This window comes from Sorex fumeus, unplaced genomic scaffold (genome assembly GCF_029834395.1).
Source record: "Sorex fumeus unplaced genomic scaffold, SorFum_2.1 ptg000043l, whole genome shotgun sequence".
Classification (NCBI taxonomy): Eukaryota; Metazoa; Chordata; class Mammalia; order Eulipotyphla; family Soricidae; genus Sorex; species Sorex fumeus.
This window is the reverse complement of record NW_026606100.1, coordinates 50,690,616-50,707,796: the sequence shown is the minus strand read 5'-3', so window position 1 is coordinate 50,707,796 and position 17,181 is coordinate 50,690,616. Positions and strand designations below refer to the sequence as shown.

General features: G+C 51.4%; 1 protein-coding gene across 1 annotated transcript in view; it reads right to left on the bottom strand.

Moving 5' to 3' along the window:
* The window catches only part of LOC130029446 (deleted in malignant brain tumors 1 protein-like), a 135,821-nt gene that overhangs the window by 66,248 nt on the left and 52,392 nt on the right, over positions 1 to 17,181 (bottom strand). The window contains exons 9-10 of the mRNA XM_056120332.1: positions 13,451 to 13,748; positions 8,367 to 8,681 (exon numbers count right to left, since the gene is read on the bottom strand). Coding sequence (XP_055976307.1) covers positions 8,367 to 8,681; positions 13,451 to 13,748 — 613 coding nt within the window. The remainder of the gene's footprint in view (positions 1 to 8,366; positions 8,682 to 13,450; positions 13,749 to 17,181) is intronic.

The following is a 17,181-nucleotide window of genomic DNA, read 5'->3' as shown; positions in this document are numbered from 1 at the left end:
GGGTCATGGATGTTTCTTCATCCGGCTGTTGGGCGGATTAGATAAGAAAATTCATGTTAGATAGTCCACTGAGGGATTAGCACTGTGCAACAACGCTTCCCAGAAGAAATGAATCGTGCCCTTTAGGGACAAGGTAATTTGTTCTGGCACTCGCCTTTCAAAACAGTAAAAATAAACAGGTAAATGCGGTCAGAAGAGTTCTTGAAAGGTGCAAGTGGAAAGAAGAAGAAAAGGGAAAGGGAGAAATCTGGAGACACTGCACCCAGGCCATGAAGAGAAAGAAGGAGGCAGTGAGCTGAGGCAGAGGCAGAGGCTAAACCCGGAGAGGCAATGAATCCCCTCCCGAGTCTCAAGAAGGAAGAGAGAGAGACCCATTCTTCTGCTTCTACAATTGCAAATTAGTAAATGTGCCCAGAGTAAGCGAGTAAGTTCATGGCAATTTCTCACAGCAGCAATAGAAAACACAGGTCATTGTCACTGTCCTCTCGTTGTTCATTGATTTGCTTGAGTGGGCCCAGTAACGTCTCCATTGTGAGACTTTGTTGTTACTGTGTTTGGCATATCGAATACGTCACGGGGAGCTTGCCAGGCTCTGCCATGCGAGATACTCTTGGTAGCTTGTTGGGCTCTCCGAGAGGGGCAGAGGAATTGAACTCGGGTCGGCCATGTTGGACGCTTGCAAGGCAATCGCCCTACTGCTGTGCTATCACTCCAGCCCAGGCAGAAGGCAAATATTACATATGATCGAATGATGCTTCCTCAAAAAAAAAAAGAAAAGGTATCATAAATAATAACTTGAATTTAGATACACTCAAATAGCTGGCCAAAGTGAAATTTAAAAACAAGTGCCCCTTATATCCAAAATGGGTTTCAGTAGTATTTCAAAAGCAACAATACTCTCATTTTCAAAAGAAATTCAAAAGAAATCCACCCTCCACAAACTCAGCTATAAGGGGCAGGTTGTCACGAGTTATCCCTCAGTGGGAAAAAGAAATGTTGAAGGAAAATTGTGCAATAACTTTCTCTTACCCGATACTGGAGTTACAGGATTTCCATTACCTATTGGAAGAAATAAATGGAATTATCTCTTATTCAAGGAAATCAGATACGGTTTTCCCACGTATTATTTGGCTTCCAAAATTTTTTCTATAAGATGGTACAAATATCAGATGTACAACAGAATGAAGTTCTGGCTAGAGCCTTGAACACATTCAGCTCTGAGCTGTGCTAACTGATTTGACCAGAAGCGTTTGTAATGATTAAGGCTTTGACGCACGATTCTGGCACTGCAGAAGGTCATGCACAGCAAGCAAGCCTGTTCTAGACAGCCACTGGGTCCAGTGGGTTCCAACTGGAACCAAAGCTGGCTGACCAGGGAAGGCCTATGCCTCAGCATTCTTAGATATGCCTTCTACAGAGGCCAGTGACCGACATGGACTCATCTGCCCCATCTCGCCCTCCCACCCAGCATCCTCAGTGGGCATTTCTATTAATCTGATCTTCTATTTGAACAGAAATACTGGCATTAAAATGCCTAGATCATCATTACAAGGCCCCAACCCACACCGAAAATCAATGCAAGGTTAACAGCGAGATTGCTGAAGAAGTAGAAAGCCAACCAGCCAATAAGGACCCAGAAAATCCTCGGCCAGTCTGCAGGACTGATGACTCAATTAAGTTCTGAAATTCCTGGACTTTGAAGGGAGATGGTGTCATGGTACACGGTGGACATTTCATTGCCTGGCCAGTGACATCTTCCTGTGGGAAGTTGATGCCTTGATTTGAGGACCACTGGGCATTTTGATGACTAATAAGGTAAAGGTAAAGGTAAAGGCCCTCCCGTTGATCGTCGATTTGCTCGAGCGGGCCCAGTAACGTCTCCATTGGAGACTTTGTTGTTACTGTGTCTGGCATATCGAATACTCTCGGTAGCTTGCCGGGCTCTCCGAGAGGGGCGGAGGAATCGAACTCGGGTCGGCCATGTTGGCCGCTTGTAAGGCGAACGCCCTACCACTGTGCTATCGCTCCAGCGATAAGATTAAGATGACTAATATGACATCTTAAATAGTAATGTTGCAGAAAAGGCAAATCATTGTCTAGGTTTCTCTATATTTTTTCTCCCATAGCACAGCGGGTAGGGCGTTTGCCTTGCATGTGGCCGACACGGTCAACCCGAGTTCAATTCTTGCGCCCCTCTCGGAGGGCCTGGCCAGCTACCAAGAGTATCTCGCCCGCATGGCAAAGCCTGGCAAACTACCCATGACGTATTCGATATGCCAAACACAGTAACAAGTCTCACAATGTTACTGGGCCCGCTTGAGCAAATCGATGAACAACGGGAGGACAATGACAGTGACAGTGACATAAATGTTTGTGTAGAACCAATTGTGTGCCCGGAACTGTCCTGGGTTCTGGAATAAACAGGATTGTCAAAATTCCTGCTCTCCCAACACTAAACAATCTGAGTAGTGCGTGTGTGTGTGGGAGGGGGGGAGGATAGAGAATAACAGGTACCTGAAAGAAAAATAGAAAACTATTCATGTGGGATAGTACATGAAGAAATACTCTATTGTATCCACCTATTGGTTATGTAGTCCCTACCCCATCCCAGTGGTTTTTATGTTTTCCTTCTGCATACATGTTGCCCCACTTCTCAGAATGTAAGTGACTGCGAGGGACTGAATTTTATGTTGCAGAGTCAGGGGAACCCTCGCTGAAGAAAGGACATTAAACTGATCACGAAGAGTCAGCTGAGGAAAACGGAGAGAAGAACATTCCAGATGAGGGGAGATCCTGCACAGAGGCTGTGGTTTTTCTCCATGATCAGATACTTAGCAGAGGATCAGAGCAGCTGGGATCACTGGGCACAATGCAAGACTGGGGTGTGATTTCAGGTCCAACAGAGTCTCGGAGGGGGTGTGTGTGAGAGGAAAGGGGCTGCTCTGTCATTTACCAGCCCACTCTAGTTTCTAGGACAATAATAGATGATGCTCATGTCAGAGAAAGAAAAAGAGCTTGTACAGGACCTACTTAAAAAGCGACATGAGGGGGCTGGAGTGATAGAGCAGCGGGTAGGGCTTTTGCCTTGCAAGCGGCCGACCCGGGTTCAATTCCCAGCATCCCATATGGTCCCCTGAGCACTGCCAGGGGTAATTCCTGAGTGCATGAGCTAGGAGAAACCCCTGTGCATCGCTGGGTGTGACCCAAAAAAGGAGAAAAAAAGCGACACGAGGGACTGGAGTGATAGTACAGCAGGGAGGGAGTTTGCCTTGCATGTGGCCAACCCGGGTTCAATCCCCAGAATCCTATATGGTTCCCTGAGTACCACCAGGAGTGATCCCTGAGCATCACCAAGTGTGACCCAAAATACAAAAACCAAGGCCAAACCAAACCAAACAAAACAAAACAGCATGAGCAGGACGGAAGAATGTTGGGGCTTTGGATAACAGGTGCGATGCTGCAGTTGTGAGACATGAATAAGCTTAGTGTCTATTAGGAAATAAAGCCAGAGGGTTTCCTGATGCACTGGCCGTGTGGCATGAAGGAGAGAGAGAAATGGGGAGGCCCCATCAATTTCTGGTTTGAAAAAAGCAAATGCAGTGGGAAGACGATGTCTATTTGTAACACGGTCTACTCCACAGGGGCCAGGCGAGGTCTCCTAATGCCCAACACACTGGCATCTGTGCCTCAGGCTAATTTCCGGGCAATCTAATAACATTTCCACATGTTCTGCATGGCAAACTGTTCATACGGCTGAAGCAAAGAGGCAGTGTCCTGTGTGTGAAGTGCTTAGACTGAGTCCATTCACTAGAGCAAGTGAAAAAAAGCGAGGCTTCGGATTTGATGCAGTTCCACGCCTCTTGTAGGCAAAAATGTATGGGAACGGGGCAGGCCCAGTGGTGTCTGTGTGGCTGCCAGAGTAGAGCCGAGAAATTCACAGCAAGGCTAGTTAAAGAACTCAGCAGTTCCCGAGTCTGTATGTCAGCGGATCCTTCATGAACAAAATAGATTCCTCCCTCCAGATTTAGCTTGATAATTCTAACAACAACAGAAACAGTGACAACAAAAGGTTGGTTTAGCCCAAAACGAAAATTTTCTCCAAGTGAGGATTGTTTCTGCAGCCAGAAAACACCACCTACCTGGGGGCAAGACCGGCGACCCTTCAGCGCTCTCTGCAGGGAGAGGGTTGGGAGTTCAGTGAGTGTGAGGCCGAATGTGAGTGTAACACAGTCTCACCACCCGCCACACCCGGCCCGCGACACGGGGAGGTCTTCCACTGATGGATGCACAAGTTAGACAAATACCTGACCAGACTTTGCCCTTAACAGGAGTTGAAATAATGCCCGAAACAGCAGATCCATTCCAAAGATAGAAATATCAATGCTAGAGAATAACTGGCAATGCTCAGGACTGAAATGAAAATAAAGCTAACCCCTCTGGAAGGGACTGGCCAACACCGATTAGACTTGATTGTAAGAACAACTTAGCACCCTGGGAAGGCAGAAATGCTGACTTGATACTGTCAAATACCATCAAAATGTAGCATCTGGGAGCATATGCTGCCGAACTCAGGAGCTGTTTGCGTCCAGGGGCCCGAGCCCAGGTGGCACCTGAGGACTTGTGTCACCAGCATCTCTCCTCTTGAGTTGTGTCCTTTCATGCTCTCCTGTCTAATGCTGGGATGTGTGTAGGGGCTCTCTCTGTCCTCAGGGAAACCCGCACTTTCTTGGGTGTGTTTCTCTCTCTCTCTCTCTCTCTCTCTCTCTCTCTCTCTCTCTCGCTCTCTCCCACTTTCTCTTCCTCCTTCCCTTCAAAACCTCCAAATAAAATCTGTTTTACTTCACTGCTTGTCTATTGCTGAAATTCTCTGCGAGACAAGACAAGAACCCAGTAACCCTGGGTCCCGGGTGGCAGAGGCAGATGGGGACAAAGTGATCGTCTTTCTCCTCCCCACTTCACATAAGCGACCGGTGGGGCCCACCGACATCAACCAGAGCACACATACACATACTACACCACACATATACACACCACATACACACCACACACACCCCACACATACACCACACACTGCACCACACATATACATACCACACACACACACACACACAAAACAAAAAAAAGTAGCATCTGATCCCTCCCACCATTTACTCCATCCCCTCCATGGTGACCTAGCAACTACCTGCCCAGAAAATGAAAAATGTCAGGTGGATAAAACAAAAACATGAGCTTACCCACTTCTGGCTCCAAATACTTAGTCTCTGTCAATATATGGGAAAAGAAAAGATCTGGTTAAGAGAAGAGCAATTGCTCTAGAGATGCGTCTATTCAAAATTCTCCGAAGATGAAGGAATAATTCTGGAACTAGAAACGCTGGTTCCCCTAGCCCTGGTTTAGACCCCTTTAGATGGCCATCGAATGTAGCCTGCCCACAGGGCAGAGTCTGGCAAACTCCCCGTGGCGTACCAAATATGCCAAATACCAGTAACAATGATGGGTCTCATTCTCCTAAAGAGCCTTGAATATAACCTCAGGGCTAGGATGAAAGAGACGTTACTGGGGCCTGCTCGAGGCAATCGACGAATAACAGGATGATGAAATGAAATGAAAATGAAAGATGGCCATTGTAAGGGTGTGGGGGTTACTTATCCACACAGTGTGTCTTAGCACACATGTAGCCTCTGATTTGGGCTTGGCTATGTCTGTCTTATAGATGGAGACAGAGACAGACACGTCAGCACACTCTGGCATTAAGTGGAACCCAGTGGCTTTACCAAAAATGGCTTAGAGGGAATTCCAAACCAAAATAAAAAGGTAAAGGTAAAGGTAAAGGCCCTCCCGTTGTTCATCGATTTGCTTGAGCGGGCCCAGTAATGTCTCCATTGGAGACTTTGTTGTTACTGTGTTTGGCATATCGAACACGTCACAGGGAGCTTGCCAGGCTCTGCCGTGCGGGCGAGATACTCTCGGTAGCTTGCCGGGCTCTCCGAGAGGGGCAGAGGAATCGAACTCGGGTCGGCCATGTGGGCTGCGTGCAAGGCAAACGCCCTACCACTGTGCTATCACTCCAGCCCAAATACCACCTTAAAAATGCAAATAAAACACAGCCAAATTAAAAGTGGGAAAAAAGTAAAGGCAAAAAAAAAATCAACGAAAACACCCCATACCAATATCTGATCTGTTTAGAGTGACAAAAAATTCATCGATTACATTAATATCACATGGAGGCAATCTTTTTGATTGAAAGCAACTGGAATGTTTAACAGGTAATCGAGTGCCCTTCTCCAGATCAGAAGTTTCCGGAATTATTTGACTTACTGCTGCTCCTGTTTCAGAAACAAACAAACCAGCCCAAAGACATCGATTCCCTTGCTCCGTGGACATCTACTCTTTAAGGCAAACAGCAGGTTCCCCTCCAGCTGTGTGGCCCCCAGGGGCCATTGTCTAGTTAGGAAAACACCGCTCTGGTTCTGCTCCAGGATTTCCTGTTTCCCTTCAGCACACATATTTACATCATTAGCATAGGGAGAATTACACCAGCGTTTTTCAACCACAGGACAGCCCAGGTGGTAAACCGTATGATTGGCAGCAAGGCAGCTGGGACTGACCAGCAGAGTGTGGGACCACTGGAAAGAGGCCAAAGAAAGAAATAGTCCTGCGAAGGATGTCTTGACCACTGGTTCCCACTAATGGTCAATCTGCCCTTCCCCACAGTGAGGTTTTTCAATGTCTGAGAATATTTTGGTTGTTAAGAGTGGGTCGAGGTAGGGGATACAGCCCAGCAGCCTACAGATTAGCCCCGCCACAAAGAATTCTGTGGCCTGAACTGTGAGTGGTGCTGAGGTTGCGGAAACCCTGACAATTACTAGTTGGTCTCAAATGAGTGATCAGTAGCCACACTGGACAGGACAAAACTTGGAACTATTTTAAGTTATAAATGATTTGTTGTTCATGCCATTGCAAACTGGCACAGGAAAATAACTGTGATCTCTAAGCTGTCTACGGGGTCTGGAATTTTGGTGGGATGCACTCAGGAAGGAATGTCAGCTCACCGCTGGGTTACGCTGCTCTCTTGCTAGTCATTGGAAATCTAGACTTTGTGTTTGCAGCACAACCATCTCTCATGTTCGCTCTTTGTATCAGGCCCATGTTAACCCCTTGGGGCTGGAGGGTCCCTGAGCTCCAGCGTGTTGGATATTAACCCTAAGTGTCTTAGGCTTCATCAGTGAAATGCCCCCTTTCCTCCCTCAGAGAAGCTTACAGTGCTCTTACAAACACCCTAATCCCCCGAGTTTATCTTTAACTGTTCCTTTCTGTTTGACCTCTCATTGCCACAGTTCCCCAAGTCAGGGTTAGTTACTTATAAGTGAAAACTTCTGGTGATTCTGAACCTTGTAGTGAATTACTTGTTTTTCTATTTGCCCTATAACTTTTCGCATTTTTCTATAGAGCAATGTTCTCTGCTTGAACACAGAAAGACCTTTTTTTTTTTTTAACGCTATGCACCTAACATTTGGGAATTGATTGACTCTTAAATATATCTACTCCTGGGTATCCATCATAATTACTTGACTCAGGCTTTGGTTGCTAGAGTTCCTAACACCCACAAAAGGTGGGGGGTCCTTACTGTGGGACTTGAGTGGATCTGTAGCTAGTGGCAAAGCTACTCCAGAATCGAAACGAGACAGTCTAGAAAGCTTAAAAGCACAGTCTTGATGCAAGCCAATATAACTTAAGAGACAGGATCCCCAGGAGGAAGGAAAACCTAAATCGTCCTGAGGACTTAGTCTGGGATTTACGGTAAGAGCCTTGTTTGCCATCAGAGCCCAGAGAACTACAGTATGGAACCTGTGTCTCTTATTATGTTTATCCAAGTAACTGCAAGTATTAATAGGAAGGAAACTTAATTGTTTAATATGTACAACTAAAGGGAAAGAGAAAAGCAGTGTAGATGTCCCTGGGGAGACAAAGCATCTCCTTGAGTTAATCCCCCAAGAGAGTTGCCTCCACGAAAACATTTTACCTCTATACATGATCAATCACACCTAAGTGCAGTGCTCAAACCCCCTCAGATGTGCCGTAAGTACACCAACAGCTCTGCATGAAACGGGCCGTTTTGACCGTCTCTCTGTAAGTCCCTTTGTTCCTCCTTTGGGGAGGCCTGGGGAGGTGTCTCTCTGCCACCGGACACGTTGCCCACCCTGAACTTGAACTCACTCACACAGTGGATGTGCTCAGACGACCCCAGACCTTTGCTCTGCACCTGCCCAAGTGCTCAGAACTGGCCGTGGAAGGTGCCACTGCCCAGGAGCTTGGTGCCCAGGTCCTTGAGAAGATGCCACATCAGCGGTGGAGGTGTCTGTTACCTGAGCAGACGACACTGGCGTCTTCTCCCGTACCACAGTTATGGATGGACCAGTCCGTGTGTGGACACTGGCCCAGAAAGCTCTCTCTTCCCGTGCAGTCCACATCATCCAGCAGAAACTCGCCTTCTCCTTCACCAAATTTGGCCTCCCCGGGGGCGGCCAGAGCCCGCCCGCAGTTCAGCTGCCGGCACACCACGTCGGCTTCGTTCATGTCCCAGTGGTCATCACAAACCCTTCCCCACTGGCCTTGGTAGAAAACTTCCACGCGTCCAGAGCACCGGCCTGACCCGTTCACTAGCTGCAATTGTGGCCAGTCTTTCAAAGACACAAAAACATGGCGTGTGAGGAGAAGGGACACCTGGGGCCCTTCGGGCGAGTCACCTGCAAGTTCTTTGGAGCCTGTGCTGGGTGAGGGCAGGCAGTGTGGCGGACACTGTGGTTCAGAGAAGGACCGATCTGTGCTGACCGAGTCCAGAGTCTGGGCAGAGGGGGACTGGAGGCAGCCATCCCCATAGAGCAACATTGATTTAGAGTTGCAGTTATTCCCAGAGCTGAGGAGCAAAGCGGGAGCCCCTCAGCGTATTTGGGGACTGGACTATGGAGTGGGGAGTTTCAGGGCATCTTTTAGAAGGAAGGATATGCCAGAAGCTGGGAAAAGTAGGAGTAAGTAGACAAGAGGAATGGGACAAGGGCAGCATCTTCTGGGGTGCACTGCACTAGCTGATGAGTGAGATGGATGCCGAGCGATCTCCCTCCAGACAAATCAGTTTTAGTAGTATTTGTGGTGGGGGACCCACTCTGCCATTGAGAAGCATATGGTCCACCAGACCACCTCCAATGAGAGGTACAAAATCTAAACTTACCCCCAGGAAATGGTGTCAGGGCTTCCGCATCTAAGAGCAAAGAGAATGAAGCATTATTGCAAAGGGAAAGTAACCCCTCTACCCCCTTTTGTCAGGGATCAGTGTGTGGATGGGGCAGTCTTTTTTTTTTTTGCTTTTTTTGGGGTCACACACAGCGATGCACAGGGGTTACTCCTGGCCCATGCACTCAGGAATTACTCCTGGAAGTACTCAGGGGACCATATGGGATGCTGGGAATCGAACCCAGGTCGACCGCGTGCAAGGCAAATGCCCTACCCGCTGTGCTATCGCTCCAACTCCGGATGGGGCAGTCTTTATGGGTAGATATGGAGGCAGCATGCTTTGGGGAATTGATTCAGTTCTATCTTTCTGATCAATGGCCGGTGAGGAAGGGATTGTGCCTTTGAGCTGCTCCGAGTCACACATGTTGCCCGTGGGACACACCTTCAGCCCAAGAGGCAAAATGAGGTGTGCTTCTCTGGGACTCAGAGGACTGGGGAAGGAACATGTGGGAACATTTGTCTGATCTGGGCAAAGAGGAAAGGGTGTGCGTCTCCCCATCCATCTCTGAGTTTGTGTAACGACTCAGAGAGACAGTGTCCTGAGACTACGTACACCTCCTGCCTGCATGCAGGTACTGCTTTGGTCCAGTTTGAGTCCAATGACCTCTTTGAACGGAATCCCATTCAGATCCTCATTCCAAATTTTTCCAAAAATGTATTCGGGCAATAAGAACAGAAATTGAAGGGAAAAAGTATCTCTTATTTCGTTAAAAGGCAGGGAAGCAACCTGGGTGCTTGCTTCTTCCTTTCTTCTGCAAATGCTTTGGGTTAAATCCTTTGGTCCCCTCCTGACTCCTCCTATCGGCTGTGCCATCAGATGCCCTCAGAGTGGAGGCATCGTCCATGCTCTGATACTCACCCAGAGCGCCTGAAGCTTCAGATTCAGATTCTACAAGAAAGCAGAGAGAGTCGGATGTAACTAGAGTCTGTTAGAGTTGAGAAAATTTCCAGAGTATCTTGTCCTTGTTAGGAGGGTCAATAATTGTTCCTCTGTGATAAAGGTGTATTGGAATTGGTCTTAGGTTATTCCCAAAGGACTCAAGGAAGGAAGTATAGCTGGAGGCTTTTTAGTATTTATTCAAAGACAGGCATCTCAGTCTGAATTCGGGACGAGCCAGAACCCAGAGCACTGACCTAAGGTTTGTTTATCTAAAAGTGGGGGTTATGGACCACTTAGGGTCCAACCCATACATCCATCAAGGGACCAATATGTAGTTTTTTTTTTCCAATGTGCAGTTACTGTCACTGTCCTCCCGTTGTTCATCGATTTGCTTGAGCGGGCCCAGTAACATCTCCATCATGAGACTTTGTTGTTACTGTGTTTGGCATATCGAATATGTCATGGGTAGCTTGCCAGGCTCTGCCGTGCGGGCGAGATAGTCTCTGTAGCTTGCTGGGCTCTCCGAGAGGGGTGGAGGAACTGAACTCGGTCGGCCATGTTGGCTGCCCAATGTGTAGTATTTTAAAAAAATTATTTCGGGGCTGGAGCTATAGCATAGCAGGTAGGGCGTTTGCCTTGCACTCAGCCAACCCCAATGGATCCTCAGCATCCCATATGGTCCCCCGAGCACCACTGGGAATAATTCCTGAGTGCAAAGCCAGGAATAACCCCTGAGCATTGCCAGGTGTGACCCAAAAAGCCAAAAAAAATTATTTCATATTTATGTCACTTCCTACCGTCTTCCAATTCAACATTAAGCATAGACTGTGTTTCTGATAAACCCATACTGTTGCTTAAACAAGAAAACTGTTGAACAAGAAAACTAGTGAAACCTGCTAGTTCTCCTTAACAGTGCTGTAAACTTTGGTGCCTAATATAAAAATGAAAATATGTAGTGAACATAAATCATGATTTTTAAAATCAAGTTAATTTTATTAAGAATTTATCTTATATTAAAATAAACATCGCCTTATAATGGGAAGGAAAACTCCGTGTGATTTCTTAATTTTTAGGTGAAAGCATTTCAGGTAGAGAATGGGTTTACATCTGGTAACTCTGGACTCTGCTGGCAGGAGTATCTGAGAAAGCACAGAGCCGATGGTGCCTTTAACAATCCTTTTCTCAGGCATCTGGTCAATTCACCTCCCCAATGAACATTCATGAACCTTCTATCAATATGGAGGCTAGGGGGCAGGAGTGTGGAAGGCGTGAGAGAAGTCATGTGAATTTGGAGGATGGGTCTGCAGGTTCTGTCAATGAATCAGGGTAGCTGTGTGGGGTCTTCTCGGGTGCATGTTGGGGGTCCTATAGCGGTGGAGAGGAGCCAGGCTTTGAGAAGGGCCGAGCTCCAGACAGCTGCAAAGTTTCCCTGGACCTAGGTGGTCATTCTCAGGTGCCGGGAGGCTCAGGGCACTGAGCACCAGGGAAGAAACCCAGAGCCTGACAGCCTGTGGCTTCCTGCTCTTGTTTCTGGAGTCCTTGGTTGTAAAATAGTGTCCTGCAACACGTCTGCATTTGGTTTGCAAGCAACAGGTGGGCTGATGGACACAAGGGCAGGTCAAGGCTGGACAACTCCCTGGGTCTGTTTCGAGGCCAGCTCTCTGGCCAAAGCTTTCCAGAGGGTCTATATCCCTGGGCTTTGAAAACAGGACATTCTAGGGGGACAATAAAGACTCAGTAAATTAGTCAGAAGCCCTTATTTGAAAGCAAGCAGAGTTGAAGAGTTAGAGCCATCAAAATGAGTTGGCGAGGGCCCAGTCCGAGGAAGGTTCTGGAGAAAACAAGATTGAGACTGAGAGAGGAGCTTGAGACACCTTCTCCACTCACGAGTCAATTCGGAATTAACTAACTGGAGACAAACTATTTAGTTTTCTTAGAAATTAATATTAGTGGTTAAGTTAATAAGTGCTTATTCAAATGAACAGATTCAAATATCTGGATATCTGGATTCTGAATCAGGCTTTTCTTCCTTCTTTCCTTCCTTCCTTCCTTCCTTCCTTCCTTCCTTCCTTCCTTCCTTCCTTTCTTTCTTTTTTTGACTTTTTGGATCATACCTAGCAATACACAGGGGTTACTCCTGACTCTGCACTCAGGATTTACTCCTGGCGGTACTCAGGGATGCTGGGAATCGAACCCGCGTAGGCCACATGCAAGGCTAATGCCCTACCCGCTGTGCTATCGCTCCAGCCCTGAGCCAGGCTTGGACAGGACTGGCAGATGGCAGATGGGTCAGGCTGGGAGCTTCTGGGGTGACAATGGTGGGGGGCGTGTTGAGCGACCCTAGGCCCTTGCTTTAAGGCTGCACATTTACGTTTGTTTTGTTTTGTTTTGGGGGCCCTACCCAGCGATGCTCAGGGCTTACCCCTGTCTCTGTGCTCAGGGATCACTTGGCAAGGAGAGGGGGAAGCCACAGAGGATGTCAGGGATCGAACCCGGGCAGGCCGCAAGCAAGGCAAATGCCCGGCCCCTGTGCTATTGCTCTGACCACACCTTTATGTCTTTTTTTTTTCTCCCATTTTGGGTCACACCTGGCGATACTCAGGGGCTACTCCTGGGTCTGTACTCAGAAATTACTCCTGGTAGTGCTCAGGGAAACATATGGGATGCTGGGAACCAAACCCGGGTCAGCCTCGTGCAAGGCAAACGCCCTACCCGCTGTGCTATCACTCCAGCCCCACCTTTATGTCTTGAAGTGATAATCCTTAACAAATTATTTACTGGCCTTAAGAATTATCGGAGGGCTGGAGCGATAGCACAGCAGGTAGGGCGTTTGCCTTGCACGCGATCAACCTGGCCGACCCAGGTTCGATTCCTCCACCCCTCTTGGAGAGCCTGACAAGCTACCAAGAGTATCTCGCCCGCACAGCAAAGCCTGGCAAGCTCCTCATGACGTATTTGATATGCCAAACACAGTCACAATAAGTCTCACAATGTTACTGGGCCCGCTCGAGCAAAATCGATGAACAATGGGAGGATAGTGACAGTGACAGAATTATCGGACAATGGGGCGCTCAGGCTCACTGTGACTGGGACCACACGACATCCAGTTGCCTGGGTCCTTTCTGGCCAACCTAGCACTCTCCCACGTGGCAGCCTCTGCTTCTCTAACGAGAGCAGAGCAGGAAGTTGAGGGGGCCCAGACGGGTCGGGGAGAAACTGAGGCAATCGATGCTGGGAGGAGGGGGCCGGGAAGGCGGCTCTCAGAGAGGCGACATTTACCCGAGCAGATGACGCCCGCGTCCTCCGTGTGCCCGCAGTTGTGGGAGAACCAGCCGGCGTGGGAGCACTGGCCCAGGTAGGCCTCGGTGCCCGAGCACTGCACGTTGTCCAGGAGGATGGGCCCGGAGCCCGGGCCGAAGTGGGCGTCCCCGGGCGCGGACACGGCCGTTCCGCAGCCCAGCTGCCGGCACACCACCTGCGCCTCCGTCTCGTCCCACAGGTCGTCGCAGACCGTGCACCACTCGCCTTCAAAATACACCTCCACACGGCCAGAGCACCTTCCAGAACCTTCCAGCAGCTTCACGGGCAGCCAGTCTTCGAGAGGAAGGCAGCCCCCAGGACCCCCACCAAAGTGTGGGTGAGTGGAGCCGTCCTCCCCTCGACCACGGTCACTAGGGGTGATTCCTACCAGTCCTGGGGTCGCTGTGTTCCGGAGCCCAGGCCAGACCGTGGGCCGGGGCGCGTCCTGCAGGGGCAGCCCTGTGACTACCGGGGGCGACTGAGCCCGTCTTCCCTGGGACAGGCACAGACAGTGCAGCCACCTTTGCGGTTGGAGACACGTCTGATGGGGGTCAGTGAGGACCCCCAGCCCACTCCCAAGGCTCACCCCCTCTCCCTCGGGATCTCCCCGTGGTACTGCTAATCCCTCCACTCCAGTCTGTCTCAGGTGGGCGGGGGGAAGGGGGAACCTCCGGCTTGGCTCTGTCATGGGAAGCGCGTCCTGTGGGGTCCTCAGCTCAGAAGGGAGGAGACTCGGGCAGGGTGCTTGGGCGGCCCGTGAGTTTGGAGCTGGACTACCCACAGCCCCACCAGCACGCAAGTGCGTGACGGGACACGGGCTTGCAGGCTCACCGCCACCGTCTCAGGGACAGGGCTCAGAGCTCGGCCACGGGGCACCTCCCGGCAGGTTTCTCACTCAGTTCTGCCCGCTCCTAAGTGCCGCGGCACATGTGCTCACCGGACCCCTCCACCCCTGCCTGTGCCAAACATGCACTGGCTCCCTGATGCTCACTGGGTCCAGGGCCCTGGGAGCCCGGCCCCTGGGGCTGCCCCTGCCAGCTCCTCATCACCTAGTCCCTGTGGCATGCAGGAGGCTGAGCTGCTCCCATCCCCTCGGGGGCCCTGGGCAGGGCAGGCCCCTTCCTCCCCCTCCCCTGCTCAGGCCTCAGCTCGGCTGCTCACAGTGTGGCCCTCACGGGAGCCAGAGCACATCCCTGATCCCGTCCCACAGGGGAGGGGGCTTGTGCAGTAGCGCCTGGGCGACCTGCTGTGCACCCCAGCACTTGAGGATGCCCACGGGAGGCCCTCGTGTGGGTCACCAACAAGGAAGGACGGTGACATCGGGCAGGGAAAGGAGCAGTGTGCCTGCCAGTGGGGCTCATCCCCGGGGCGCTTCTGGCCGCCTCTGCCTACCCCTACCCTGCCCTGTGCCCCCGCCCCTCTCACCATCCCCACCCCACTAGGCCCAGGGCAAGCCTGGTCCTGACTCACCATCTCGCTGTTCCAGGGCTGGGCCGGCCGCGGACTTCATGAAGAGCTGCGGGTGCCCCTTCTGAGGCCGCTCCTTGCCGTGCCTCCTGGAGCAACCTGGGAGGCACCAGCCGTTAGAGGGGGCTCGGGGCCAGGGCAGAGACCACCTCCCGGAACCCCACCCCCACCCCCGGCACTCGGCCCAGCACCTGAGCGCAGCTTCCCTGACTCAGTGTAGGAGGCCCGGAGCCTGAATGTGGAACCATCGAGGGTCCGCGGCTGTTAGGTCGCCGTCGCCCTCAGCTCCTGCCTGGGGAATGTGGGTGCTGGCCCTCTGCCTCTGTCCCTACTCGGCGTAGTTTATGACGCAGCTTCGGGTGATTTTGGAGGATGTTAAAGGGTTTTTCTTAACAAAGCTACGGTCTGCACATCAAGTCAATTGCCTTTCAAGACTGAGTGTGGGAGGCCATTCCCGTGGGGCTGGGAGCCAGATGCGTGTCAGAAACCCCAGCCAGGAGACCCAGCCCAGAGACCCAACCCAGAGACCCAGACCAGAGACCCGGCCCAGAGACCCAGCCCAGAGACCCAACCTAGAGACCCTGCCTAGACCAAATCCAGAGACCCAGCCCAGAGACTCAGCCCAGAGGCCCGGCCCAGAGGCCCGGCCTAGAGACCCGGCCCAGAGACCCGACCCAGAGACCCGGTCCAGAGACCCAACCCAGAGACCCGGCCCAGAGACCCAACCCAGAGACCCAACCCAGAGACCCAGCCCAGAGACCCATCCCAGAGACTCAGCCCAGAGACCCATCCCAGGGGCCCAGCCCAGAGACCCGGCCCAGAGACACGGCCCAGAGACCCAACCCAGAGAACCTTCCCAGAGACCCAACCCAGACACCCGGCCTAGAGACCCATCCAAGAGATTCAACCCAGAGACCCATCCCAGAGACCCAACCCAGAGACCCAACCCAATGCCTCTCGCATGCCAGACTGATGCTCTCTCCCTTGAAAAACACCCCCAGCTTTTAGAAAACAATGTTTTCAGTAATCTCTTGAGTTTGTATTTGTTCATTTTTCCTCTTTTGGGTTTTTTTATGTCTTTTTGTTGTTGTTGTTGAAGATTTTCTTGCTGGCTCAGGTGACTCTTGATGACTGGCCTTTCCTCTAACGTCTTCGCCTTTGGGGTGCCTGGTCAGGGCTGAAGCCCAGGGGCGTCCTCAGAAACACAGCAGCCTCCTCCTCCCTCACCCTCTCAGCAGGGCCGGGGACTTGGGGCTGAGGCCCGTCCTCAGCGCCATCGGCCTTTATGCCACGGGCAAAGCATAAAGCATAAAGCATAAAGCAGACACTTTCTCGCACTCTTGTCCAACCCCCCTCACCCTACCTTGGCCTGGGGCGTCTTGAACCACCTGTCTCGAACCCTTTCTCCAGACCCTGCCCCGCTGAGCTTCTGTTGTCTGTGGGTATAGGCCCGGGTGTCAGCCGCCACCATCAGACTCACAGCTCTCCCTGGGCACCCAGACCTCAACCCCTAACCTTGAGTGGAGAGCGGGGGCTGCGTCCCGCCCCTGAGACCTGCAGGGGAGCCCCTCCAGATAACCAAGGGTGGGACTGGCCCTCAAGGCTGGCAGCCGAGCACCCCAACCCAAAGGAGCAGGAGAGCCTGTGGGGGTAGGGAGTGGGTTTGAGAGGCCTCCTGTGTGCCTACAGTGGGCTTTGCCGGGAGCAGCGTTCAGAGCTCTCCTGGGATTTACAAAATGGCCCTTCACTCCTCAATCCTGAATGAAGAGCAAGATGATGCAGACACAGCACTAAGACCCCCCCACCCCCAACCCTCTCCCCTGTTCTGAGACTCCCCACCCCTCTCCCCTGCACTGAGGCCCTCCACCCCTCTCTCCTTCATTGAGACCCCACATCCCTCTCTCCTGCACTGAGGCCCGCCACCCCTCTCTCCTTCACTGAGACTCCCCACCCCTCTCCCCTGCACTGAGACCCCCACCCCTCTCCCCTTCACCGAGACCCCCCCACCCCTCTCTCCTGCACTGAGGCCCGCCACCCCTCTCTTCTTCACTGAGACTCCCCACTTCTCTCCCCTGCACTGAGGCCCTCCATCCCTTTCCCCTGCGCTGAGACTCCCTACCCCTCTCCCCTACACTGAGGCCCTCCACCCTTCTCTCCTGCACTGAGACTTCACACCCCTCTATCCTGCACTAATACCCCCACCCCTCTCCCCTGCTCTGAGACTCCCTACCCCTCTCCCCAGC